Raw genomic sequence first — 27,330 nt, forward strand, 5'->3', positions numbered from 1 at the left:
TTTTGCGACTCGTTTTTCCCAATTTGGTGATTTCATGATCACGACGCGATCCTAATTGGCTGGAAAAAATCACTGTTTAATTGTTTATCTAGGTAAATACGGGTAAATTGATGCTCAAACATACAAACAAAGGATTAGCAGATGGAATTCATTTTTTGTTTATCTTATACGACAATGATTCTGCAACTTATTAACTAAAAAATGTGAATGGGTACTGTCACTTATGTGTCAACAGTTGACTCTTAATTGTTCTACTCAAGGATTTAATTGGTACTAGTCATGTTTTCTCAAAAGTTTCAAAACTGTGTTCAAAGTTTAAGCAGTGCTAGTTAGTGTTTTGTTATTTCGCAGTGTTATATTTCATATTTTTGGTATGCAATGATATTCAATTAATCAAATTGACAGATACTCATAGTTTCATACTATATAATGTCATGTCAAGTTGTCTGTATTACTTTTGTTCATTTAAATTCATATTCGCGAATAAATATTCGTATTCTCCACCCTGTATTCGTGATACGTATCGTATTCGTCACCTAGTGTATTCGTTACAGCCCTAGTTAACACAGATCATTAATGTCCTCGTTCCTCGTGCACCTCGCGCGTTTTTTTTCACCTGACACATTATTTTCCACGTCTTCAAGCACCTCGGCTTTACGCTTAAGAATGTTCTGAATTTGAGTTTTACCAACTCCAAACTCATCTGCGATTTTACGTGCACTTATACTCTTTGACAATTCCATAACCCGAATTTTCTCGTTCAACGTTAACACTTTTCGTTTTGACAATTTAATTTCTGCATGTACGTTTAAGGAAATCTGACTCGATTATGATACATAATGAGCTGAAAAAATTAAAACACGTCAATTGAAAACAAACAAACAGACCTGATTGGAAAATTTATTAAGTAAATAACAATGTGATGGCTAACAAATATCTACTAATTAGCATAATTACAAATTGGTAATGTACGGATTTCAACAGATGTTGCCGATTAATAGTTTATTTTCCGCACTTCTCAGGAAATGTTTGTCGCGTAAAGTGCATTGTTTCTGCACCTGTTATCTATACTCGAGTCAAATCGGCGTTGTCTCTTAACGATCCACATAGTAAACTATTTAAGCTGTAGACTGTGCACAATACGTTCCTCTATTATTGAACTCAATAAATTGAAACGCAGTCTACAACAATACCAGTCAGAACCAGTCAACGAGACAAAGCATAATCATAATGGTTGGTGTGAAAACAAAGCAGAGATGTAACAGTACATCTTATCGGCTTAGATAAACAATTAACATGGATTTCTCCCTGAAAGATCAATAGATTAACCACTTTTACCTCCTAGTGGTCGCTTAATTCAAGATTCGGACAACAAAATACACAAAAATCAGCGGTCGCTGGTCGCGTAAGACCAAAGTCGCTTAATACAATATCATTATATAGCGAAAAAGCTCCGTGGGATTTCAAAATGGTCGCATAAGACAAAGGTCGCTTAATACAAGTGGTCGCATCCACAAGATTGACTGTATATAGCTTCAATGCATAATCACTGAACGTTAGAACTCTCTTGCTTGACCTGTTGGGATCCAGGGACTGAACAATGGCAGCACCATCCAGTATGCTTACCTCTACAGGAGGACTCATCTCTGGGGATTCTTCTTCTCTTTCTAGACACTTCAGTAGGTCTGCTTTACTACCTAGTCTCATCTTGATATTTTCTGCTATAGATGGAGGTCATGCATGGTTTTCGTGTTAAAAAAAGTGTATAAATCACCGTCTCTAACCTAACATGAAATATACATTCTAGACAATAATTGAATGTCACTTTTCATACTCTTAACTTTTGATGCCTTTGCCACTTTTTTTATGGACCCAGTTCGAAAAAGGGGAAGCGACTTTTCTTTATTGAGTCGTAAAAACTTTTCATATTGTTGCTTAGACGTTCAACAATCATAGAATCGTACTGAGCTTTTCCAATTGATTCTGCTGTCTAGTTGACTGACATGATTACCTCAGGAGACATAACAACTTTTGTGTCAAGTGTATAGCGGTCTGATAAGTCTCCTTCAAAAGGATTTCCCATATCATCTATTGTTTCGACTAGCTGGCGTACCCGAGTCTGAAACTGTTTTTGTTTAGTTTAATTGCTTCTCCTGATGGTGTTTCATATTATCTGGATTGTCTGTATTATCACTTGCTTCCATAAGAATGCGTTTTGTTTCTGGTGCAGACACAATCCATCTTCGAAGTGCATCTGGATTTTCGGTTAGACCAACGAATCCTCCATCACCCTTTACTATAGCATTCTGCTGCTCATGAATTTTGTCGTGAGCAAGTGCAGAAAATCTGTGTTTAGTTTTAGCATATTTAAAGATTTGGGCAGATCTTGATACTGGGCAGCAATCAAAGAGCCTTTGAATTGATACTTTTTATGATGGAATCGTTCTCAATATTTTCTTTTTCAAGTAAGTGTTGGTGCAGTACCACCCAGACTTAAAATGCTGTCATGGTATAATTTCACCAGATTTGAAAGTTTAAATATATGACTTGTGTGAACTGAAACATTTTGAAACTGATCAATATAATCTTTAAGTTCCGCAACAGCAATGTGCTCAGGGGCAATGTCCGTATGCGTGGTTCCAAGCACATTTTGCGCAGATTCAAACTTCCTATACTGATTGTATAATGCTGTTAAACTGTTGTTGTGATACACTGCGTTCAAGGCTGCCATATCACCACATGATAACTTCATAAGTAGCTTCGAATCTGTAAGGTCATGGGCAATTTTACGAATTTTTGCATCTAATGATAATGTTTCCATTCTGTGAAAATCTCCAAACACTATCACAGAAGAAGCATGTCAATACATGAGCTGCATTTGATTCTGAACTATGACTAGCTGTTTTGATGTGCTTTATCTCAAAATTTTCTTAACTGGACTCAAATTTGACAACTGATCACAAGTTTGAAGCTTTCTTTTCTTCAGAGCCCTTTCAACCTTTTGGCTGTTGCATGCTGCATATCAATTTTTATGCCACATTGCTTTATTTATAACTAAAGTTATCTCAATGCCATCACTGTTATCCATTCTGTTTACATCTACATAAGACGGAAGGGCATTAAGATCAGATAATGTCTGGATTGTTCTTGATAACTCTTGATAAGTCCTATTAGTATCATATGATATCTTATAATTATTTGTTGGGTCGGTGAGAGGTTTGTTTGTCTTTAACTGGCAAAATAAACACAACTTCCAGTCCGTAGGCACCTTTTCTTCGCCTACCTCTCAGTTGTTTGTTTTGCCCGAGTTTAAAGCCGAAATTTGGCTATATTCCCAATCGCAAAAAGTAAACTTTTTTCCCAAAATTTGCTAAAAGATAATGACATCGGCTTTTTTCAATTTTTAACAACGCGTAGTCCGATCCAGTCTCCTACAGTTTTTAGACTATACCGCGATTTTGATAACGTCGGCATAATTCGTGGGCCCGATATTCTCTGTGTTGTTCAGGCGCTTATTATATTTGTGATGAAATTTAAGTGTTTTGTGATTCGGCTGAAAGGAAAACAAATATGTCACACAATTCAAAATATTACTTGAAAAAGATTCCATAGCAAAAAAGTGGCCAAACAAAAACAGTTGATTTTTTTTTAGGCAAGCATCATTAATAAACAAACATCGTCAACAAGTACAAGTCCTCCCATTGAAACTCCTTCCATTGTCAATGATAGTAATTTAATAACAAGCGACTCTTTTGCATTGTCATCGTTGATTTCCGAAAGCAAAGTGCTGATTGATATTCAACATGTTGAAACTAAGGAAATAAGTTTGTGACTGAAGACTTTGTGTGAGTTTATTTTGTGGAAAACTGTTGATTATGATGTTGTGTGTGGAGTTTGTGATTAAAGAAAGATGTTGAACTCTTTCATGTAGTTTTAAAGCCCAATTTATTTTTCCAATTTCTTAAAAATGCCTATAAAATTCCCAATTTCAAAGCCATGGGCTATCTTCCTAAAATGCTGAGAAAAAGCCTTGCCTCTGAAGGTCAAGACAAACTTGCAAGTGTGATCGTTTTAGCCATGGTTATTATAATTGTTAGTAATATCAGATGGACAACAGCCTTATTGTTAGTAAGCCCCACAGCCAACATGCCAGGTTAGATATTCTGTAAGCAAAACAAAAAATTGTTGACATATGGAGATATGTCATTTCTATAGATTTACATGTATACCTAGACTGAACATAATTTCTAGAACCCAATGATAAAGCTTAGCCTTCGTTTTAAACTATTTTTACACTTGCATAAAAGTACAAACATAGCAAATAGAACTGCTATACATTTAAAATAATTTTATTTATGACATGACCAGTACTTGCATCAAATTTACTTAATCATCGAAACCTGAGCTTTTTTTACTTGGATCGTTGTAAATACTATTTTTCTATCAGAGTCATTAATAATGTTAGTGTTAGAATTAAACAATATTCTAATCCTTCACTAAACAAAACAATAGAAAGAAATATTATTAATCAATCAATGGAAAACAGTCAGTGAATTTTGCAGTGATACATGTTTACAAATGGGGTTTTGGATACTAAGGGAAGTAAACAATGTAAGTCTTGTAAAAGGTGAAGTACCAAGTGCAATATCAAATATCGACACAATAAGGTTTAATATAATGATTTACCTATAGATTTGAAATGAAGGTAAATAATTTATGATACGGGTATTAAATATATTTACTTCTAATGTTATACAGAGTTTGTATATGTACTAAAGGTAAACTACTAATTATCTGAATTTATCTCCCATTTCAAGTACGACTTTGGAGGATTATCATGCAATGCTGCCAATGCATCAATATATCCATACAATTTTAACAGTTAACGCACCTTTCATTCATAGTATTGCATTATGTTAACATTTAAATCATTTTAACACAATAATTGTGACATCAAGCAATTTCAAAATCTCTATCTCAGAAAAGCCGTTTATTACCTCCCTTTTTGAAATTGGTTTAAAAGTAGGTTCCAGGACAGATAGAGCGTGTCCTCACGTCTTATTTTATGAAGGGTATATTAAATAAGCTTCATACAAATTTTGGTGCTTTCTTCAGAAAGTTGAACATCTTTGGTATTGTATGTGCCATAACCTATTAACTATTTAATAATTAGAACCAAACAAGACTGGAATAATCAGAACCAAACATGATAGATTATTCAGATCATCATGTATAAACATGTTAAATTTAATCCATTTGGAAATATGAATAAGTTCATTTTTAACAGTGTTTACGCTTAAATAGAATCATATAATTATTGTGAATGAAATAATAGAACTAAAATTGCTTAACTAATTAGACCAAACCATTAACACATGTTTTTAGGACCGTTTCCATCCACCTATAATTTCTACCGAGTGCGCATTACTGACAAAATGTGATTGATTGGTTTTGGCAACCAGCACTTTTAATCTGAATTGAATGAAAATAATGCTCTCTTTTTTTATATTTGCAAAAGAATTTTGGAACGCTGTTTTAAGATATTATCATCTGCAAAGGCATTCACTTTAATTGCACTTACACATTGAACAACTCTGCATTAGCTTCACTGCCTATGCCGCTTTGGTTACCAGGGAAACCACAACTACTGCCAACTCCATGGTGTTGTGCTGCTGACTGGTTCTTGATTGCAGACATTGAACAACAGACCGGTTGCAAGATTTCTGGAAGATATGTAAAACATATTTTGTGAAACAATTGAAGCTGAATAAATTGTTAGTGAATGAGTCCCTGGACAGAAAGGACGATAAATCTGTAATACATATTTACAAAGCAAAACCAAAAGTAAGAAATAATTTAACATAAAAAAATATGTCTCGAGTATAGAGCCACATGCATGTTTTCTAAATATTTTTATTGTTTGTAGTTATCACATCAGACAAACTATCTTATAGAACACAACCAGGTCCAAATACATTAAAAGCTAACAGGAAATCTATGCACATAATTATACATGAATTCTAGCCAAAAGTAACAGCATCAGTTTACGTGGTGGAACAAAAATGCAATATTTTTTTATTGTGCTTAAACAAAGCTTAAATCAATCATATTCTATATGGTTGGTTATATATGTGCTTTATTCCATAATACTGCTTTTGTTAAAGAAAGTTTATTTTATTGTATCAAAAATAACTATAACCATTTATGTGTTGACGTAATTAAATTTCCTGTGTAGTTTATATTGTTGTACGCGTACATGTCATCAATATTGACAGATATAGTATTTCAGCTACTGCAAAAAATATCCCAACTGTTAAATACTACATGAAGCACTGTCAAACAATTAAGATCACAATCAAGTGAGGAAAACAGGGTTTAATGCACCTGCATAATGTATTGTCACTAGGTAAGCCTGTTCAGTTTGCATAGACTAATAAGGGACAACACTTTCCACTTCTATGAAATGTTTTGTTTGACAGGAAGTCTCTTCTTAACAAAAAACCTCAGTCTAAATGTAAAGTGTTGTCCCTGATTAGCCTGTGCAGACTGCACAGGCAAGTCTGGGATGTTAATTTACTCACATGTATTGTTAATTTACTCACATGTATTGTTAATGTACTCACATGTATTGTTAATTTACTCACATGTATTGTTAATTTACTCACATGTATTAAGCCCCACTTTCCCAGAGTGCTGCTGAATTAAGTTATTCACACTGCAGCATTTAGAAATGTCAATCAGCAGAATAATTTGATCCATTGACTATGAAGATGAAACCAGCCACAAAAACAACCCTAGCTCCCACATTCTGTGAGTATAACATCAGTAAGCATGCCCAGTGACATGGAATAGTGCACAGAAACTGATATATATGTAAACTAACTTTAATTTTTACGAAATAAGAATATCAAAACAGAAAATGGTCTATAACATGTAACCGCGGGGATAATCACAGGATAGTAAAGATGGCGACGTCCATTCTGAGACAGATATTGTTCGCTGTTTTAAACACTTAACTTATACTCTCATTAATTTTTAATGCCGCTCACTTTCCAGACATATTAGCAAAAAGGTTATTTGTGTTTATTTCGTATTAATATTCCCTCTTTATCTGTAAGTGTGTGATCCCGCTAAGAAATTTCACAGCGAGTAAAATCGAGATATAGAACGATTTAATATTAATACGTAATAAACTCTTATCACTTTCTTACTGATATGGCTAAATAACGTTGACATTTAAATTAATAAATGGTACACAACAGTAAAATATTCCTGGATATCGCCATTTTGACTGTCAGGAGATTACCCCTCTTTGTAAAGTGGCCCAAATAGTTCACAAAATCAGAACAGCATGCAGACAATGGTATATATAAACTTGCCGAAAGATTGTTCTGCGAATTTCAAAATTAAGCACATGGGCACTGAAAATGAAACTTTTGTTTTGTTTCAATATAAAATTTCAAACTGCAAAGGGAATTAAGTTTCTTTCCTCATCGCCTAGACGCTATGCTAAAAAGTCTCGATTAAGACTGAACAAAACGCATATTTTTTTTGTATGAGCGAACTACATGTAGAAATAAATACGATCTCAAATATTTTATAAATATTTTCAGAATTTAACTTTAAATTGAACATAATTATATATAGTTCTTCTAAACAAATTAGAACATTTCAAAGTACGGTAATAAAGAGCCTAAGCTACATATCAAAACATCATACAGACTTAATGTATACGTCAAACCAGTACAGGCGTTATAACAGCAAAATATAACGATTGTACATTCCTTATCTTATAAACATAAAAATACAAAATGTAATAAAACTTTTCACAAAAAAAGCAAACAAGTGACATATCTGTAAAACTAAATCTTTAATACTATACATTTACAAACAAGTGTTCATCTAGTCTTTCAAGTCTTACATATATAAAACAAAGAATTCAAAAATTAACATAGTAAAACACCTGCACAATACACCTAAAAATATTTACCAATAACAGAATTAAACTTACACGGCAGTACAAATTCTAATTCTTCTCTTACACTTGAACGACCCATTCATTGTACACTGCCCATGTGGTTAGTTACTCCACATTCTCTATGCAGAGTTTATCAGCTATCACTCATGAATTGCATTGTGGGACATAGCACGCTATTTTTAGATCAAGGTTAATTCAATGTGTAGGGAAGTCTGCATATACCAGCATAAGTTAATGATCAATTTTATATACAGATAACAATATATTTCATTTGTATGAGTATATTTAGTAAGAAATTATGTACAATTATACCAAACAGAAACCATAATCAACATACAATCATTGATAATAAGTTGTAATCAATCAACTGGCTTTTAAATTGTCCAAAAATGTGATATCCAGCTCAACAGGTAATATTTAAGCTTGCCATACTAATATGATATAGATCTGCACAATATGGACTGGAAAACACCAGTTGTAAGACCAAAGACCATTCAAAAGCACAATGATTATTTAACATATTAAAGATATTTAATATGTGTGTCTAATAATAATGTCTTTCATACAGATCAATATGTAATAGCTAGCACATATTGAAGTTGGAATGTTCTTTTACTAACACTCACTTCACTCACACGCATGACTGAATTACACGTGTAACCTTCAAATATATGAAGGGAATAATCATGTATTATACCACATGTATTGCAGTCTTGAAAATTTCAGGATTCTTAATGAATGAAATACTTATTCATAATAACACACTATCATCAGTGTTGATACAGATGATAGTAATAGTTGACTGCTATGAGCTTTTATAGCCAGTGCTTGTCATCATGCAACGTTGGGTTACAGGGGATTAATTTTGGGAATCAATATATAATCGTTTAAAAGATTGGCGACTTATGATCATGCGATTACTCAAAATTTAAGATTTTCTGATAATATATATTTTACATAATTATCGATTCTTTAATTATGTCGGTTATACCATAATGAACAATCATGAAGATTTTGTTTATGATTACAGAAAATTCTAAATTTTATGATCTTTTGGTGTAGTCATTCTTTCAATAAAATTTATTGAATACAGTGACTTAATGATTAACATACACATTTTTTTAATTGTTTTCAACGATAAATCACAGTGAGGATAGTGCTTCACTTGGATTTCACTGGCAGAAGATGGAACCTGATAATCAAATGCCAACTAAATAGTCAATTGTTATGAGACAACAGTAACTGGCCCCTTTATTGTATGCAAATTATCTAGTACATTGTTATGTTTATCGAATTAGTGACACTGAATAACCGTTAGCAAGTGCTTGAAGTGACGTAGCTTATTTTCAATTTGTCTCATTTAATTACAGTCATGTCCGAACTGATATAATTCTTACATTAATAAAAATATTAGACAACTAGAAATAGCGCGTCAGAAGCCGATGCGTATCCCCACGCCGCATGTTTGACCCAGGGGCGCCCCAGGGTTGGTAATGGGACCATGCATAGTTGAGATTGACCGTATAGTCATAAGATAAGTTCAGTATCAATTAGAAGTGAATCGGTGTAGAAATGAAGAAGTTAAGTAAAAGGCAATTTTGGATGGGTGTGGCCTATGTGGGCGGGCGCCCCAGGGTTGGTAATGTGGCTATGCATAGTTGAGATTGACCGTATTGTCATAAGAATAGTTCAGTATCAATTAGAAGTGAATCGGTGTAGAAATGAAGAAATTGTAGTAAAAGGCAATTTTGGGTGGGTGTGGCTGATTTGGGCGGGGCACCCCAGGGTTGGTAATGGGGCCATGCATAGTTGAGATTGACCGTATCGTAATAAGAGAAGTTCAGTATCAATTAGAAGTGACTCGGTGTAGAAATGAAGAAGTTATAGTAAAAGGCAATTTTGGGTGTGTGTGGCCTATGTGGGTGGGGCGCCTCAAGGTTGGTAATGGGGCCATGCATAGTTGAGATTGACCGTATTGTCATGCATACTTGAGATTGACCGTATTGTCATAAGAGAATTTCAGTATCAATTTGAAGTGAATCTGTGTAGAAATGAAGAAATTATAGTAAAAGGCAATTTTTGATGGGTGTGGTCTATGTGGGCGGGGCGCCCCAGGGTTGGTTATGGGGCCATGCATAGTTGAGATTGACCGTATTGTCATAAGAGAGGTTCAGTATCAATTTGAAGTAAATCGGTGCAGAACTGAAGAAGTTAATGTAAAATAACATAAAAAATGCTTTGATCCGACCAGACAAACATTTGTAATGCCTCCAAGAAAGAATTCCGCCAGATCAGCAGTGCGGCTTATGGCTGCCGCAATTAAAAACAAGAGGGCCTGAAAGGCCCAAAGTCGCTCACCTGAGATTACAAGATATGATTGGGACAAATCTTCTGACCAAGTTTCATGAAGATCGGAAAATAAATGTGGCCTCTAGAGTGTTAACAAGGTTTTTACTATAGCCATATAAGGAAAAATGCCCCGCCCCCTGGCGGCCATGTTTTTCAACCAACCAGCATCATTTTTGAACTCGTCCACGATATTATTGGGATGAATCATCTGACCAAGTTTCATGAAGATTGGACTATAAATGTGGCCTCTAGAGTGTTAACAAGATTTTACTATAGCCGTTTATAGCTATATAAGGTAAAATGCCCCGCCCCTTGGCAGCCATGTTTTTCAAGCAAAGATTACCATTTTTTAACTCATCCAAGATATCGTTGGGACATATCTTCTGAGCAAGTTTCATGAAGATTGGAAAATAAATGTGACCTCTAGAGTGTTAACAAGGTTTTACTTTAGCCATTTAGGAAAAATGCCCTGCCCCTTGGCGGCCATGTTTTTCAACCAATCGGAATCATTTTCCAACTCGTCCAAGATATCATTGAGACCAATCTTCTGACCAAATTTCATGAAGTTGGACAATAAATGTGGCCTCTAGAGAGTTAACAAGGCAAATGTTGATGCCGCACATTGGATTCATTCCAATATCATAGGGTGGGGATTTTTTTATTCATGGTTCTTTGTCAATTTTTCTCTCATTAAACATGATTTTATATATTTATTTGAATATATTGGACTCCTGGGCCCATATACTATCTTGGGTACGTTACTTCCACCTGTGGTAACATACAGCAAGAAAAAAACGCTTTGCATTAAGCTTTGCCATTTGTTGTCACCTGAGTATCTGATGCTACTTTATTTCACATGCCATACCCTGTTTCCTATGTAATATAACCGTTACGAATTTTATAATCTTACACATGTGTAATATACTTTTTAAGCGTTTTCATTCGCGTATTTTCGTTCGATTGACCAATCGCATTTTGTTATTTTGCTGAAATGACGTTACATGCAGCAGCGTCACATGACGTCAAGAAATGTAAACAACATTCGGGATTTATCACTATGTTTGTGTAAATATTTATTTTATTTGCTCCATCAAAAGCATGTGATAAAAACGATCTGACACTCGTTGTCATATCATACCATATTTTATTAAACTCGTACAGGAAATTCGTTAGTAAGCTTGCCAAAGGCCCGCTTACCAGATCCTATATACATGATATAATGCGGTACACAATGACATAATTGTTTTACATAAAATGCATTTTGCAATTGCAAAATAAGATTAAAACGAAACTAAAATGACCTTGATCCTTCTTCCAATAAAAATAGTTATAACAATGCAGGTCAGTATAGATCATGTACTGTTTGCTCATAATATCAATGCTAAGTATATACACATTACTTCCTCCCAAATCGCCTCTTGAGGTGCTTTCTTGGCCACAGTTAAGCCATGTTGCTAAAAATGTGTGGTCTCAAATAAACATTTTTGTAAAATTTAGTGAAGATCAACTGAAATTCGTCGGACAAAGAGAGAGGTAACAGCTTTAGGTATGGTGTCTGATTTCAGCCATGTCATTTTGGTGCATCGTTGGGTTTGAAGGTAACCAACACAACAACACGTCTGACAACTAATATACATGCCAAAAAACAAAAACTAACATATTGATTTGGCATGTTACTGTTTTGGCAAAATGTTTTACTACACAGAACAAGAAATCTGAGGCACCAACACCACAAGTTTGTACTTGCCAAAATTACAAATAAATGTCTTGTTCTTGCACCTTTGTTTGGCATGTTCAAACCTTTGATTTGTTGTTATGGCATTTTGGCGGGTTTGAAGTTGACTAAAAAATAAACATGGAAGAACAACAAATACACTGAAAGGACAAATATGACAATTGCTGTTCTCTCATGTTGGAAGGTGTGATGGGTTTCAAAAGTAAAAAGCAGAATGGCAAATAAACTAGTTTTAGAAAAATTCATGGTCCATTATATAACTCCAATGTTCTTAAAGTTTATTTTAATATTATTATATAATTTACTAGGCCAAGATAGCATGCCTACAACAGATTTAATGGATTAACTGTTAATGAAATCTACTTTAAGACCATATTTAAGATCATTAAAGGGTCATAAGTCCTAATCTTGATGATTAAAGATAGTCACTGAAAAGTTTTTAATGGAAATTAATCATGCATTAACAGACTCCCATCAACTCTAAGGTTTTAACAATAGCAGCAACTATTGTTATGAAGATATCAATAGGATGATAGATCAATATTGACACCTTTCCTATGTACAAGGATGTCATAGGCAACAGACACATGAATAGTCTGTTAACATGATTTGTGTGCTTTGTCGGTCGCATGGGTGTTAACTGCATTTTTTTTCAGGTTAATTTAACACGTATTGTGTTTTTTTGTACACAAAAACAGACACAAAAGGGACATGAGGGATGTCCATTTTTTTAATCATTTGCAAATTTAATTGCAGGTTAATATTGTTGGGAATTTGGCGCGCCATTGTGTGACGCCGCCGTTGGCGCACCATTGTGTGATGCCGTCGTTGGCGCGCTGTCGTGTGATACGAATAACGTCATACATGCACATCATCTTGTTATTGTTGTTTCAGTTAATATTTTGTTATGATTGAGAAAGGACAACCTTAAAACTTAAAACACAACGCTAGAATTATTTATTCAATTCAAACAGACATTTTGGTGCAGTGACTAAAAACTAAGGATGCCGTCAACAAATACAGATAAGTTAAAGGGGCAGAGACTATGTAATCAGAAAGTAATCGAGCGATTAATCGAAAGATTGGAAGAAAATGACAAATTGCAGTTTGAACCAACCATTGTTGCAATAGATAACCAGTTGGAGATTATACAATGTTTAAATGAGAAAATAATTGCACTATCAGACGCGGAATCGACCCCAGACAAGCTGTAGGACTCGCAGATGTACGTTTTTGACATGGAAGCAAAGCTTTGGAGATACTGTCAAAATCTGCGTGATCACCCCTCTTCAAGTAGCACAGCCGTCCATGATAGAAGTCTGTCCATGTCCGTTCTGCAGCCATCCAATACCCGCTATCGAAACGTTGTGGAAAGAACATGCGCGTCTCTGCAGTTAACTACCCTATGACATCATCCCAAAACGTTAATCAGTCGTCGCTTCCGGCTTTTCATCAAACCCGTCAAGTCGCCACGACCATCACTGACACCAACGTAATGCAACCAGCCCAGCAGAGTATGTATTTTCATCAGCTTCCAAAGCTAAACCTCATAACATTTAACGGGGATATCTTAACATGGCAATCGTTTTGGGACAGCTAAGAATCGGCCATACATAAAAACGGAATTTTGACAGATGTCCAAAAGTTTAATTATTTGAAGACAATGCTGGAGGGTGAGGCGGCCAGAACAATTGAAGGGTTTGCTCTTACCAAAGCTTACTACGGCCAGGCAATCTCACTTTTGACTGAGAGGTATGGACAAAAACATAAAATCATAGCGGCATACATGAATACCTTATTACAGCTTCCGTCCCCTTCCTCCACTGTGCAGAGTTTATGTGGATTTTATAACCAGTTGGAGACAAATGTTCTGAGTCTGGAATCGCTAGGAGAATCGCAAGAGAGTTACGGAACTCTCCTTGTTCCCGTCATTCTGCAGAGACTACCGCCAGACACGAAACGGAATTTAGCCAGAGATCACGGGACCGGAAGTTGGAAATTGAGCGATCTTTGACGCGCTATTTATCGGGAGATTGACAATATGGACGCAGGGAACACACACAACGACCAAGCAGACCTGATACCCACTGCAGTGTTTATCACTGGGGCCCGGAAGAAGGCCACCTACAACCGGAAGTCGCCAAAGTGTCAGAAGGAAATCAAGCAACGTATACATGTGCGTGTTCTGTAGAAGAACCCATCAGGGTGAATGCAAAACAGTAAGTGACATTCCAGTGTTCATTTCCATAGTAAAGAAGAAAGGACTTTGTTTAAATTGCCTGAGCATTTTGCATCAAGCTGTCAACTGTCCATCAAGATTTCGCTGTCGCAAATGTAAAGGCAAACACCATTCATTCATATGTGAATCATCACAGATATCCAGATATCGTGTAAGAAATAAAACCTCTGAAACTTCACAGAATCGTTCTAGCAGTCACAATGGTCATTCATGGAAAAACAGAGAGGGGGCAGCCATTTTACATTCGTCGTCATTGACATCCCACTCAGATGTTCTGTTGAAGACAGCAGTCTCACTGGTGTGCGCCGGCAGCCAGTATGCTGAGGCCAATATACTCATGGACAAAGGTGCGCAGAGATCATTCATTATGCAGAAGTTGGCCGACAAGCTGCGGTTGCAACGTGACGGAACTGACGACATCAACCTATAATCTTTTGGAGATCCAGCACGGAGTGTCAGGCGTCTTGATACAGCAACCATCAATATTGTGATGGACGTAATTGCTGCACACATCTCAGATTCTACGGATCTCACCAGATTCTGGAGTATAGAGTCAATGGGCGTTTGCTCCGACGAGGTTGAAGACAGAGAGTCTGTCATGAGTCTCAGTCACTACCAAGAACACAGCATATTATTTACTGATGGAAAGTACAAAGCAAAGCTACCGTGGAAACAAAACAATCTACCGCTTCTGACCAACTATGACATCACAAAGAGGAGGACAGAGAGTACAATACGTCGATTGAGCAATGAACTGCATCTGCTGTTGAATGCCACATTGAAACACGTACATTATATTCCCCACCACGGAGTGAAGAAGGACACTACAACAACTCCCATCAGAATAGTGTACGACTGCAGTTGCAGCGCATCAGCTGGTAGTCTCAGTATGAATGTCTGCCTGGAGTAAACCCCATCAAAACTGAACAATCTAACAACGCTTCTCATGGGCTTCAGACATTTTGTGAGCAGATTGTCGTTACCGTGCCATACCATTTCCGACGACGCAACAACGTTCCACACAGCAGCTACACATATTGAACGCCTATGTAGCTCACCCACCATTCAAGCAGCATTGACAGAGAGAGGAACAAAGTGGCAGTTTATTCCACAAAGAGCCCCGTGGTACGGCGGCTGGTGCTCTTGCTTGTTGGAGTTATGAAAACTACCATCAAGAAAGAGCTTTGAAGGGCTTCTGTTGATTTCCAGACAATTCAGACAGTGGTTACAGAAGATGACGCAATCATTAATGACAGGCCGATTACATATGTCACTTCTGGTTGTGATGATCCAGAACCACTTTCACCAGCGCATCTACTCTACGGAAGAAGACTGACTGGACTTTCATAGTGACGCTAAAGCCATTGGTGATAGTTCTTTCCCCAATGTTACACGCCATGATATCACACAACGCGCACAGGCTCGCTTGCGTCTTATCGAGCAGTACCGTCACCGATGGACTCACGAATATCTGACGTCACTGAAGGAATTCCAGACGAAAGGCGGCAACAATCATCAGACGATATGTTTGGGCGACATTGTTATCGTGCAGGACGACTTCAAACCGCAACTTCAGTGTACCCTGGCTGTGGAAGACGAGCTTCTTAGCAGAAATGATGGGTTGATGAGGGCCCCATGCCTTCGTACATCAGGTTGAATCACCACCAGACCTATCGTCAAACTATACCTGCTAGAAGTACTATGTGAAGAAAACTGACTTTGTGCTCAATCAAGTGTTAAACTCTTTCTGATGTTATGGACATTTGAAGTTTAAAAAATAACAGTAGATTTAATTATTTTATTTAAATAAGCATATTGTTGTGAGTGCATATTAACATTTCGCGGCCGGAAGAATGTTGGGAATTGGGCGCGCTGTCGTGTGACATTAATATGATAACTTACGTCCAATGATTCCACCATTACCGTCCGATGAAAGTGTTATTTAAGAAAGCAAATTATTAACTAATTAAAAATATTTACAAAATAAAACCGTTAAATTTAGTATGTGTTGCAAGTATGAAAGCAATATACTTAAGGAATAAAATGGACCTAAACACAAAACTTAACCAAAATTTTCAATTTTCTAAGTATAAAAAGTGCACATAATTCTATCAAAATGCACGCCAGAGTTATCTAACTTTGCCTGCCCAGTCCCCTCATGATAGTTAGTAAGTGTACCAAGTTTGAATGCAATAGCATTGATACTTTCTGAGAACCCTTGTCAAAAAAGTGAGCAAAATCCGGTTATAACCCAGTTTTAAACTGGGTTTAACCCTGCGGTATTGGCACCGAGCTAAAAGCGAGTCTTTTAAACACACTTTTTGCTTACCGACTTGGTTTTATCTGAGTTGAATCTTGGTTTAACTCACTTAAAGCCAACATAGTGGTTTTTTTAACCGTCTTAAGTGGGTTTAAAGTGAGTTTTTTTCAGGCATCTGTGTTTAACTCTGCGGTATTTGCACTGTGCTAAAAGCGGGTTTTTCAGACACGCTTTTAGCTTACCGACTGGGTTTTTTAGCTTACCGACTTGGTTTTTTCTGAGTTAAATCTTGGTTTAACTCGCTTTAAACCAACATAGTGGGTTTTTTAACCATCTTAAGTGGGTTTAAATTGAGTATGATTTTCTACAAGTTGGTTTTTTGAGGTTTTTTAAACATGCTTAGACCAACTTCTGTCTGTGGAGTTGGTTTTAAGTGGGTAAAAAGTGTGTTTTTTATGTGAGCTATAAGCAGGCTAAACACGGTTTTTAAGTGAGCGAAAAGTGAGCTAAAAGCACGCCTTTGTTAGTTTTTTCACAGTGAAAACATGCTTTTAACTCGCTTTAAACCTAGTTATTAACAGTATTTTATCTGTGAAAAAAACAAAAGCAATTTGTGGGTTTGGGTAAGTTGATTTTTGTGGGTTTTAACAGTGTTTTAGTGAGTTTTTTTAAGAAAGTAGGTTTTTTGTGAGCCTTTTGTGGGATTTTGCAGTGTGAAAAAAAATAATTTTGGACTGATATGTTCTAGAAAAAATGGTTTTTGTGAAGCAATTACAACAGTTCATTATAAGCCCCATGTGGTTAAAAGGGAAAAAAACACAATGTGTACTAAAATTATGTTTATATGACAAAAATAGTACACCGCAAATTAATAAAAACAGATTTTTTTTACAATACATTATACAATAATAGACATTTATGGAAGATTTTGAAGCAAAAGGTTGACCGCAATGGACCACTGCGGGTGGAGTATTTAGACCGCAGCTGCTGCAGAGACCTGGATCTCAGCTGTTGGAGGTACCTGAACCGCAGTGGAATGAGGAACCTGGATTTCAGCTTATGGAGGGACCTTGACGGCATACGGTGTTGGGACCTGCACAGCAGCAACTGGAGAGACCTGGACCGCTAGGGGACCTGGAAAGCAGCCAGTGCAGGGACCTAGACCTGATCTTGGCGGGTGGAGGGACCTGGAAAGCAGCTGGTAGAGACCTGGAAAGCGGGCGCTGGAGCGACATGTAGTTGTGCCATTGATGCTGCTTGTGTCCTTCTCCTCTTGAGCATCTCTTATGCCAGTTGATCTGCAAAGGATTAATACCATATCACTTTCAAAAGGGCAAGGCATTCTTCAAACATGTTGATTGGTTATGTTTTCGTTCCACTTAACTATGAAATATTGCTGTTATGGTAATCTTGTTGCTTTAATAATAATAAATTTAAGTTATTTGCTTGTTGTTTTTGTTTGTTTATTTTTGAAATTTTAATCCCGTGATCACATGTCACTTAGCACTTTTCATCAATTATTAAAAGAAATTGCGTTTGGTAGAAAATGCAGTTTGAAAATGTACCAAGATGCGTGGTCTCATTTGGCTGTGTGGTCTGGTGGCATTGTAAATGCAATAACCTGTATAGTTTACCTCTCAACAAATCGAGCTTTCTTGGTCAAGGACAGGGCGAGGTTTTCCCACTCTTGTTCCCCTCAAGTTTGCCAGCTTGTGCAGGGTAAAAACCAGGTTTAAAAGTCCATACATCAGGCAGGCGATGATGCACATTCTTTCCAAAGGATCTTCCCATCGATGTCAATTTTGCCTTGTGGCAAGAGTTTAACCTTCAAAATTAAAATATATAAGTTCTAATTAAGTATGAGGGAAAGAAATCCGTTCAGTAATAACCAGAAATAGATATAAATAAAATTTTAGATGACAATAACCATGAAACACAACCATAATTATTCACTGTACACAACATTTACACTATTTCATGTGTAAGTTTATCTATTTTTGCTTCAAAATGTGTTGTTTATCCTTTAAATTGCAATACAATAACTTATCCATTTACATTTCCCAGTGACAATACATAAATATGATAATGATCATAATTAATTCAATAAACTAAATAAAAAAGGGGTGAAGAAATGACAATACAAACCTGTTAAAACTGTTCTTCAGTATTCCAAAAACAACAACAGGCAGTTCAACCCCCTTTCCAACCAACTTATTATTGATTTCCACATTGCAGTAAAAAACACATTGTTTTCATCACACAATACTTCATGCTGACAGAATTTCAAGACATTTTACACTACCATTATAAGTCTTTCACTTCTTTATATTAATGTTGCTGAATTAAATTTAGCTCAATATTCAATTGCTGACACCAGCTTGTTTTTCAAAAGTTGTTTTTTTCAAAAAGATAACTTCCTCAGTGCAATAGCCAATCAAAAGCCTTTTATCTTATTCCACACAGCCTTATCTCTAGGCAAACCCCATCAGTAGCCTTATCTGTCCCTTAATCAGTACCCTGTTTAGCTCTGAATGCCTGACAGATTGTTATCTGTTTATTGTTAGTGGTGTGAAATAAGGGTGTTTTTAGGTATTGTCTTGTTATTTTGTTGACAGTTTATGTAACACAGGTCATGTTTGGCATTTTATTTTTTTATTGCAAATTAAGAAAATGGATATGATGGTATCATATGCAAATATCAAAATCTTGCATAACTTATGTACAAAAATAAATAGATTATTTCCAAAATAATGTTTCCAATACCATAATTATTTAAATATGCAGATTTAACAAGTAAATACTGTTTTAAACAAATATAAACAATCATATGAGATTTTTTTTTTTTAATAAAAAATTAAGACATAAAACAATCATAAGATATTGTTAATAATAAAAACAAACATAAAGATAAAAATTCAAAGTGAAACACAAACTCTTTCATTTTCATGTATAAAACTAAGCTTGACCATTGTTATAGTTTTTGTCAGTGAAACTTGTTGTCCATCTGTGAACCTGTGATGTTCTGAAAGAGCCATTTTCATCCAATATTCCCTAAAAATTATGGGGAGCACACAAATGTACAATAGGGACAATGGCAAACAAGCTGTAAAAAAAGCACCTTTACAATTGACTTGTTTTATTTATGGCTAAAAACATCAAACAAAGACCCAGTTGAAGAATTATTGTTTCATTGATGAGTTATATTAATAAACAAAAGACCAACTTGTTGAAAAGTGTGTTAAAGTGAGTCTTTAAGCCTCGTTGCAGCTCTCAACTTATTTACAAAAAGACCAAGTTAAACTCGCTTAAACCCACTTCTGTTTATAAAAAGACCAACTTCTGTTGTAAAAGACTCGCTTATAAAACAAAAAGACATACTTAAACACACATAAACCAACTCATAAATAAAAAGGCTCACTTTTGACACACAAAAAACCGACTTCTTACAGAAAAAAACTCGCTTAAACACACATCTTCTTAAAATAACCAACTTTAAACTCAGTTAAGCACAGTTTAGCGCACATAAAACTCACTTTTATTAGCAAAAACCAACTTCCGCTAAGAAAAACTCAGAAAAAACACAGTTTTATGTTGGTTTAAGTGTGTTTTGGTATGAAAGTGGGTTATTTTTTGACAAGGGAAAAGTGGACCTAAACGCAAAACTTAACCGGACGCCGACGCCAACGCCGACGCCAACGTGTTGACAATAGCTCATTTTTTTTTTCAAAATCTGTCAAAGGCCCCTTTAATACATGTATCTCGAAACTTATGTGGTTATCGTATTGCAGTTCCATTCCACCACAATTATAAGCAATTTTGAAATACCCCTATAACTTTGCAGTTGTTCCGACTGCATTCATTGAACCCAAGATTTATTATGTAGTTACCAATATAGTTAGATATTTTGTTACCACATGAGTTACCATTTACTATACCAAGCAGGTACCATGCACTCATACTCAAAAAGCATGTTGATGCAGCTTTTTCAAAAGAGAAGTTTGTTTAAAGGTAAACAATATCCTTTTACGGTAATCATTTGCGCATTTTACGATATCGGTTTTGGGGCGGGAATACAACTCGGGTACAGTCTAATATCAACCGGGTACGTTTAAGTATATTTACTTAAGCGTATCTGGGGTACATGTCATTAGTACCTGCATGAGCTGACATAATAATGACCAATGGAGCCTTACTAAGCGAAGTTGATCGTTCCCAGAATTAAGGTTATCTAATTAAACACTTAATTGTGTATGGTGACGACACACAAAAAACACGCTCATTCCAAATCTGTGCTATCCTATATTAATGTTCTAGCATATGTTAAAGTTTATAAAAAATTGTGTAACCTTAATATCTTTATAGTACTCATGAAAACCTGACCAATCAGAATTTAGTTAAAACTTAAATATATGTTTAAAATAATGTTCAAGAGGAACTCTATTTAGCATGTTTATGTCATAACAATTCGATATACCTTTATTTTTTTAACACAGACATTTCTGCAAAATTTGGATTTTCTACAATTGAACCTTTTGTTCCCAGACTGGATTACAGTTGCATTCAATCCAAGATGGCCGCACCCATGATAAATGCACATTTCCTTATCAAAATTTGACATAAAATTGCCGTCTCTGGTGCGATATTTTTGTTTAATGCAAATATTTTTGTTGAGTAAGTTGTCTCACATTATTTTTGCATGTCGTGTGTATAGTCTTTGCTTATATGTAATATTTTCAGTAAAGATCATGAATACATACACGCTTTCCGGATGTTTCCATTTTCGGATAATTTGGGTTTTTATAACTTTACTGTCCTTTGTATTTGGGTCGGTAGGAAATGATATTAGGTGCTCATTTTAGTATATATTTAATCAATATATATCACGAAATAATTTTTTTTTATCCTATTGCATTTTAAAATGAAGCTTTTGTGTTTAAATTAAAAACTATGTATACTATATTATTCTTGTGTCCTTGCACATTCAATTTCACCTTTTCTCTTACAATATAGGCAATAAATATCTATTTGCCAATACTGGCAATAGCATCGTTCTGACATGAATTAATTTCTGAAGTTTTACAAGCTGCAGATTAATGTTTAGCTTGAGATTTTTTCAGTATTTTTCTGTTCATTGCATTTGTGGCAAAATGCGTAAAATTCGCAAAAGTGGAAACAATTTATAAAAAAAGTAGCAAGTTTCATCTCATAGCACATAATTTTGATCTGTGTTAATCAGTATTACAAAAATCTTGTTTGGTATATTACTGGAGCATATGAAGTCAACACATTTCATACAAACAGGCATTAATTGGCCTTTTGTTTGGGACGATACAGACCATGGACCATATAGCCCATACCATAACGCCCAGGTTGGCGGACCATTCTGCTCAGATTAACGGACCATACAGCTCAGATTAGCGAACCATACAGTCTATGTCTGAATTAATATTCGTTTCGTGTTCCACTTCCTTCTTTATGGTATTAATCCATTTAATACAATATTTAAGTTGCTGTAATGAAATTAATGACAACATAATTCACGGTGATGGGGCGAATACGTTAATACCACAACTTTTCCGCTCACCTTCAAAATTTTATACTCCTGACAAGAGCACCGTATCCTTCTGTCAAAAACATGGCCGCAAACTTTTTTGCGAGTCCAGAAATGAAAAAAAACGAGAAAAGAAGATAATTAAGTTGGTAATAAAAAGATATTCCATCGAACAAAGTATATACTTTACATCTAATTGCCTTTTACCGCATCAAAATTGAGTCGCTATTAACTTCAAAATAGGGAAAACAATTTGAGAATGTCGTGAAAGAAGTGCATTTCATGACGCAAAAAATCGTATTTTTTTGCAGATTTTAAACATTTTAATTGAAATATTTTTTTGTTAAATGGTATTTTTTGGTAGAAGAATCAATTTATGACACATTATGTCATGCTTTATTGAATATAACTGATTTTTACATGTACACGTGTTAGCAAGTATGCACCGCTCAACACTGACATTAAAGAAATATGAACACCGCTCAACACAGTCCGAGAAAGCAACGCATCTTTATGAATTTGGCACCGCTTTATTCTGATATTTTTTCTTTCAAAAGGAAGAGATGTAAGCAATCGTACAAACGGTTTCAAAGCAATATTTCAATGTACTATGCAAATATATGGTTTTCAATTGTTTTTTTTTAAATACTTGACAGAAATAACTATATAAGATTAGAACCCTTTACATCTCGTTAAAACGGACCGCACTGTAAAGTCTTATCTATGGAGGCAAGCACTCACAAGCTTCTATAGACAGTCTCAAAAAAGTTTTTTTAATAATTGTAACCCCTTTGTTTCTGATATAAGTAGTCGAGAGCATCTTTGGTATATATCGTTGGTTTTGGCCACCAACACCAAATTCATATTTAAGTAAATTTAACCAATGCAACATCACTTTGTAAACTCTATACATAACTAAATTTATTATTTCCTTCGGTTAGTTTTACACCAACATTTGCTTATACCTTTCCATAATCGTAGCTGGAGATCTTTTTACGGATTATGAATCTGAAATCAAGAAATAATAATTATCAATAATGATTGTATTTTACCACAACAATATAGATAAATTGAAACTTAAACATGTGCCCTCCATGTACTGGAAAGCAAGACCATCGATCCCGGTGAATCGTTTGGTGCAAGCATGCCATCATTTTCAAGATCAACTCTGGACATGTAACTTTGATAAATGGAAGATTATCGTAAATAAATTCAGCTCATGATGGCTCGTTCTAGGGTAACATTTAGGCCATGTGCAGAAGTTAGCGGTGCAATGAATTTCAGTGACACGGAATATAAATACGGTGTTTATAATAAGTGTTGCGCGGTGCATCGATATTTATGTAAATGATGCATGTTTTCACCGAAAAATAGGCCTTTAACAGATATTAAAACAAACAGGTTCATATGGCATGTTCTTTATATATATATATATACATGTATATATACAATGATTTAAGTCTGTCACATCAGGTCTGACACATCAACAATCGTCTGATTATTACATTTTTCTCACAAGTACGAATGGTGTCGAGCGCGACACGACTTTTTGTAAACACTATTTCAAACTCATGCTAAACATTTTATTACTGGTTAGCTTTTAAATAGACGACATATTGGTTAAAAAATTCGATGGAGTGCTTTGCAAGTGGAAATCATTTTGCAGTGTCTTATAATAAAACATTTTTTCACCCATTTACCTGATATTTCTTCGCCCGCCATGTTTTTTTCGTCAGAAGGATACGATGCTCTTGTCAGAAGTATAAAATTTTGACGGTGAGCAGAATAGTTGTGGTAATCGCCTTATCACCGTGTACTTGTTTAAATTTGAACATGTGCTGACCATTATTTGCGGACTTTACGGCCCAGATTAGCGGAACATATGGCTCATATTAGCAGACCATGTATTTGTTTTGTTTGCCACTTCCTTCAATATTGTATTAATAAATTTAATAAAATATTTAACTTGCTGTAACAGCATAAACAACAACCTCCGAGTCATGAGTACTGGGCATAGTGGCAGCTGTTTTATTACATCATCGTTCTTCATGAATTGGAAACAGCTGCTTTATAGGTGATTTAACCACTCTGAACATTCTGTCCATATACATGTACCAGGTTTTTGCCCTTGTCCGCAGCTCCAGCTGTGTGTCCGTCGCTAGTATCACGTGTCTCCGGTCTTTTATTGTGACCTTCACCCTGTAGAATGGTTTGTTGAGCGCATTGTTCATGTACTGAACATCGATCTGAAAAAAATGGATAACCGCTGACTACAGGCATTTACACATGAAATTTTGATTCATGCGTAAAATACAAACACCTCAAATTTTTCAGAGAAATAGTCTAATGCTGTTTCTATTTCCCCCTAAAATCCACTTACCCATGAATTTTTTAATTGTGTAGAAAGATTTCCTTTCTGAAAATAAAATAGTTGAAATGATGCAGTAATCCATATTACTTAAAAGCATTTATCTAAATTGAAGGTAAATAATGATTGTAATATGTTATAATAGACTAACCATTTTAGTACAAGTAGATTTCAGAAGGTTAATGGCTACTTATTAAAAGCTTTTTCTTTATTAAGTTAGATTATTATATTTTTCACTTATTTCAGAAGTCAAAGGATGGCTCACACCACGAAATACCTGCAGTCTGCATACATGCTGATCTTTGCATTCTTCATGTTTCAAAGTTGCAAAGTAGCATCACTAAGACTTGGTCAGCATTCTACACCTGCTAAAGGTAACAAGTGATGGAAACTGGTGTGTTGTTTAATTAACTTGAGCTTAAAGCTCTCATGGTGAGCTTTTGTGATTCGATTGTCTTTGTGGTCTGCAATGTGCCATGCTTCATAAATATTTGTCTTGTGAACACACTAGTGGCCACATTATTTGCAATATGTTGTCGGAAGTTTTATCAAATTATGCCTTGACCAAGATAACAACTCATTTGATGAAAAAAATTAATCTAGATCAAATGAAATAAAAAGCTTGTGAATGCTCTCAGCCAAGGGAGATATAGAGGATATTTGTTGGATTCGGTGGATTATCGATTTTAATTCACGAGTGATCATAGAAAATAATTTTTTCACCAGTGGCGCAGCCATGAGTGAAAATATATATTTTGTATGATCACAAGTGAATTACAATCGATAATCCACCGAACCCAACAAATTTTCTTTTTATTTTATGCTTTTTTTCACAGTTTATATACATTGTTAAAGAGTTTATCAAAAGAACATCGCTGGGAAAATGACCTTATTTCGTCAAAAAAATGATGTCATTTAACATTTACCGTGAAAATTATCGATAATTTTCACTGAAAATTTTCATTGTTATGCCCCCCTTCGAAGAAAAGAGGGTATATTGCTTTGCTCATGTCGGTCGGTCGGTCCGTCCGTCCGTCCACCAGGTGGTTGTCATACGATAACTCAAGAACGCTTGGGCCTAGGATCATTAAACTTCATAGGTACATTGATCATGACTCACAGATGACCCCTATTGATTTTGAGGTCACTAGGTCAAAGGTCAAGGTCACGGTGACTCGAAATAGTAAAATGGTTTTTGAATGATAACTCAAGAATGCATACGCGGCCAACAGGGCACACTCTGAACAATATTACTGAAGCAACTGGTCTGTAATCCTAAATCTATAATTATCAGTCCAATGAAACATCATCCTTTTAGTAAAATACAGTGGATCAGTAAAAATATTATCATGATATGAGATTTTTTGTATATTTTGTATATTAAATATTCTGTTAATGTTAATTTTGTTGATTAATATAAATATAAGCAGGACAGGGGAGGTAATACACTATTATATCTTTGTTATATACAGGGGAAACAAATGCAATAAGTTTAAATTTATTGTTACTACATTTGCCTCCCTTGTAATATATTTAAATTTTACCAAATGTAAGGCATTTTTGTAATGCATACTACTACTACTACTGCTGCTGCTGCTGCTGCTGCTGCTGCTGCTGCTACTACTACTACTACTACTACTACTTCTATTACTACTACTACTACTTCTACTACTATTACTACTACTACTACTATTACTACTACTACTACTACTACTACTTCTACTACTACTACTACTACTACTACTACTACTACTACTACTACTGCTACTACTACTACTACTACTACTACTACTACTCTACTACTACTACTACTACTACAACTACTACTACTACTACTACTACTACTACTACTACTACTACTACTACTACTACTACTACTCTACTACTGCTACTGCTACTGCTACTACTACTATTACTACTTCTACTGCTACTACTACTACTAATGCTACTACTACTACTACTACACTACTACTACTACTACTACTACTACACTACTATTACTACACTACTACTACTACAACTACTACTACTACTACTACTACTACTACTACTACTACTACTACTACTACTACTACTACTACTACTACTAACACTACTACCACCACTACCACCACCACCACCGCCGCCGCCACCGCCGCAGCCACCACCGCCGCCGCCGCCACCACCACCACCACCTTTCACAGTGACAAAAAACGTATTCACACAATGGCTGCTACTACAACTTATAGCCCATATAGGGGGGCATGCATGCTTTACAAACAGCCCTTGTTTGAAACAGTGAAATTATCAGTTTTAATTCACTGATATTTCTCTATAAACCACCGAAAAGCATAAAATAAATGGTTCCCATCCAATGCAAAGCATGGTGGTGCTGTTTTCCCAATTTCGATGTAAAAAAACCATTGATAACTTTGGTAGAATAATTTTTTTTGACCCACTCAAATAAATATTTTCGAGCAATATACGGAAACTGTTCTGATAATCATCTACAAATAAGGAAAAACGCTATATAACTACTTTTGCAAACCTCATTCAATCTGCATACAGGTTATACATGTTTTGATGCACAAAAGTAAGGTTATAGTTGCTAAAAGGATCTTTTTATTATTTGGCTTTGTTTTTTCATAAGATTAATTTAAGAAAGTGGTGTGTTTTTTTAAGGCTTTTGCATAATTTTTTTTTTTATCTTACTTGGAACTAAAATAAAATTTATATTATCTCACAAGAGATAATTGCAAAAGAAAGATACAAGAGAAATGAAAATTGACTTTCCCAATTGACCTACTTAGGAAAATCACTTGCCCTGCACGGGCAAGCTGGTATGTACTTAAGTAATACCCTGAAATCTAT

General features: G+C 35.3%; 2 protein-coding genes across 7 annotated transcripts in view; one reads left to right on the forward strand and one right to left on the reverse strand.

Annotated features, from left to right (window-relative positions):
* Positions 1–21,136, reverse strand: part of LOC127877393 (uncharacterized) — a 63,782-nt gene extending 42,646 nt beyond the window's left edge. Inside the window, exons 1-2 of one of the 2 annotated variants that reach the window (XM_052423215.1) lie at positions 21,036–21,136; positions 5,582–5,723 (exon numbers count right to left, since the gene is read on the reverse strand). In XM_052423215.1, coding sequence (XP_052279175.1) covers positions 5,582–5,697 — 116 coding nt within the window. In that variant the 5' untranslated portion in view covers positions 5,698–5,723; positions 21,036–21,136. Of the gene's footprint in view, positions 1–5,581; positions 5,724–8,011; positions 8,336–21,035 lie in introns of those variants that run through there. The other variant, XM_052423214.1, reaches the window with a different exon arrangement.
* The window catches only part of LOC127877397 (uncharacterized), a 30,466-nt gene continuing 24,080 nt past the window's right edge, over positions 20,945–27,330 (forward strand). For 2 of the 5 annotated variants that reach the window (XM_052423229.1, XM_052423230.1), the window contains exons 1-2: positions 20,945–21,232; positions 24,727–24,854. In XM_052423229.1, coding sequence (XP_052279189.1) covers positions 24,737–24,854 — 118 coding nt within the window. In that variant the 5' untranslated portion in view covers positions 20,945–21,232; positions 24,727–24,736. The remainder of the gene's footprint in view (positions 21,233–24,726; positions 24,855–27,330) is intronic. The other 3 variants (XR_008048418.1, XM_052423227.1, XM_052423228.1) reach the window with 2 other exon arrangements.

The sequence above is a fragment of the Dreissena polymorpha genome, chromosome 4 (genome assembly GCF_020536995.1).
Source record: "Dreissena polymorpha isolate Duluth1 chromosome 4, UMN_Dpol_1.0, whole genome shotgun sequence".
NCBI lineage: Eukaryota > Metazoa > Mollusca > Bivalvia > Myida > Dreissenidae > Dreissena > Dreissena polymorpha.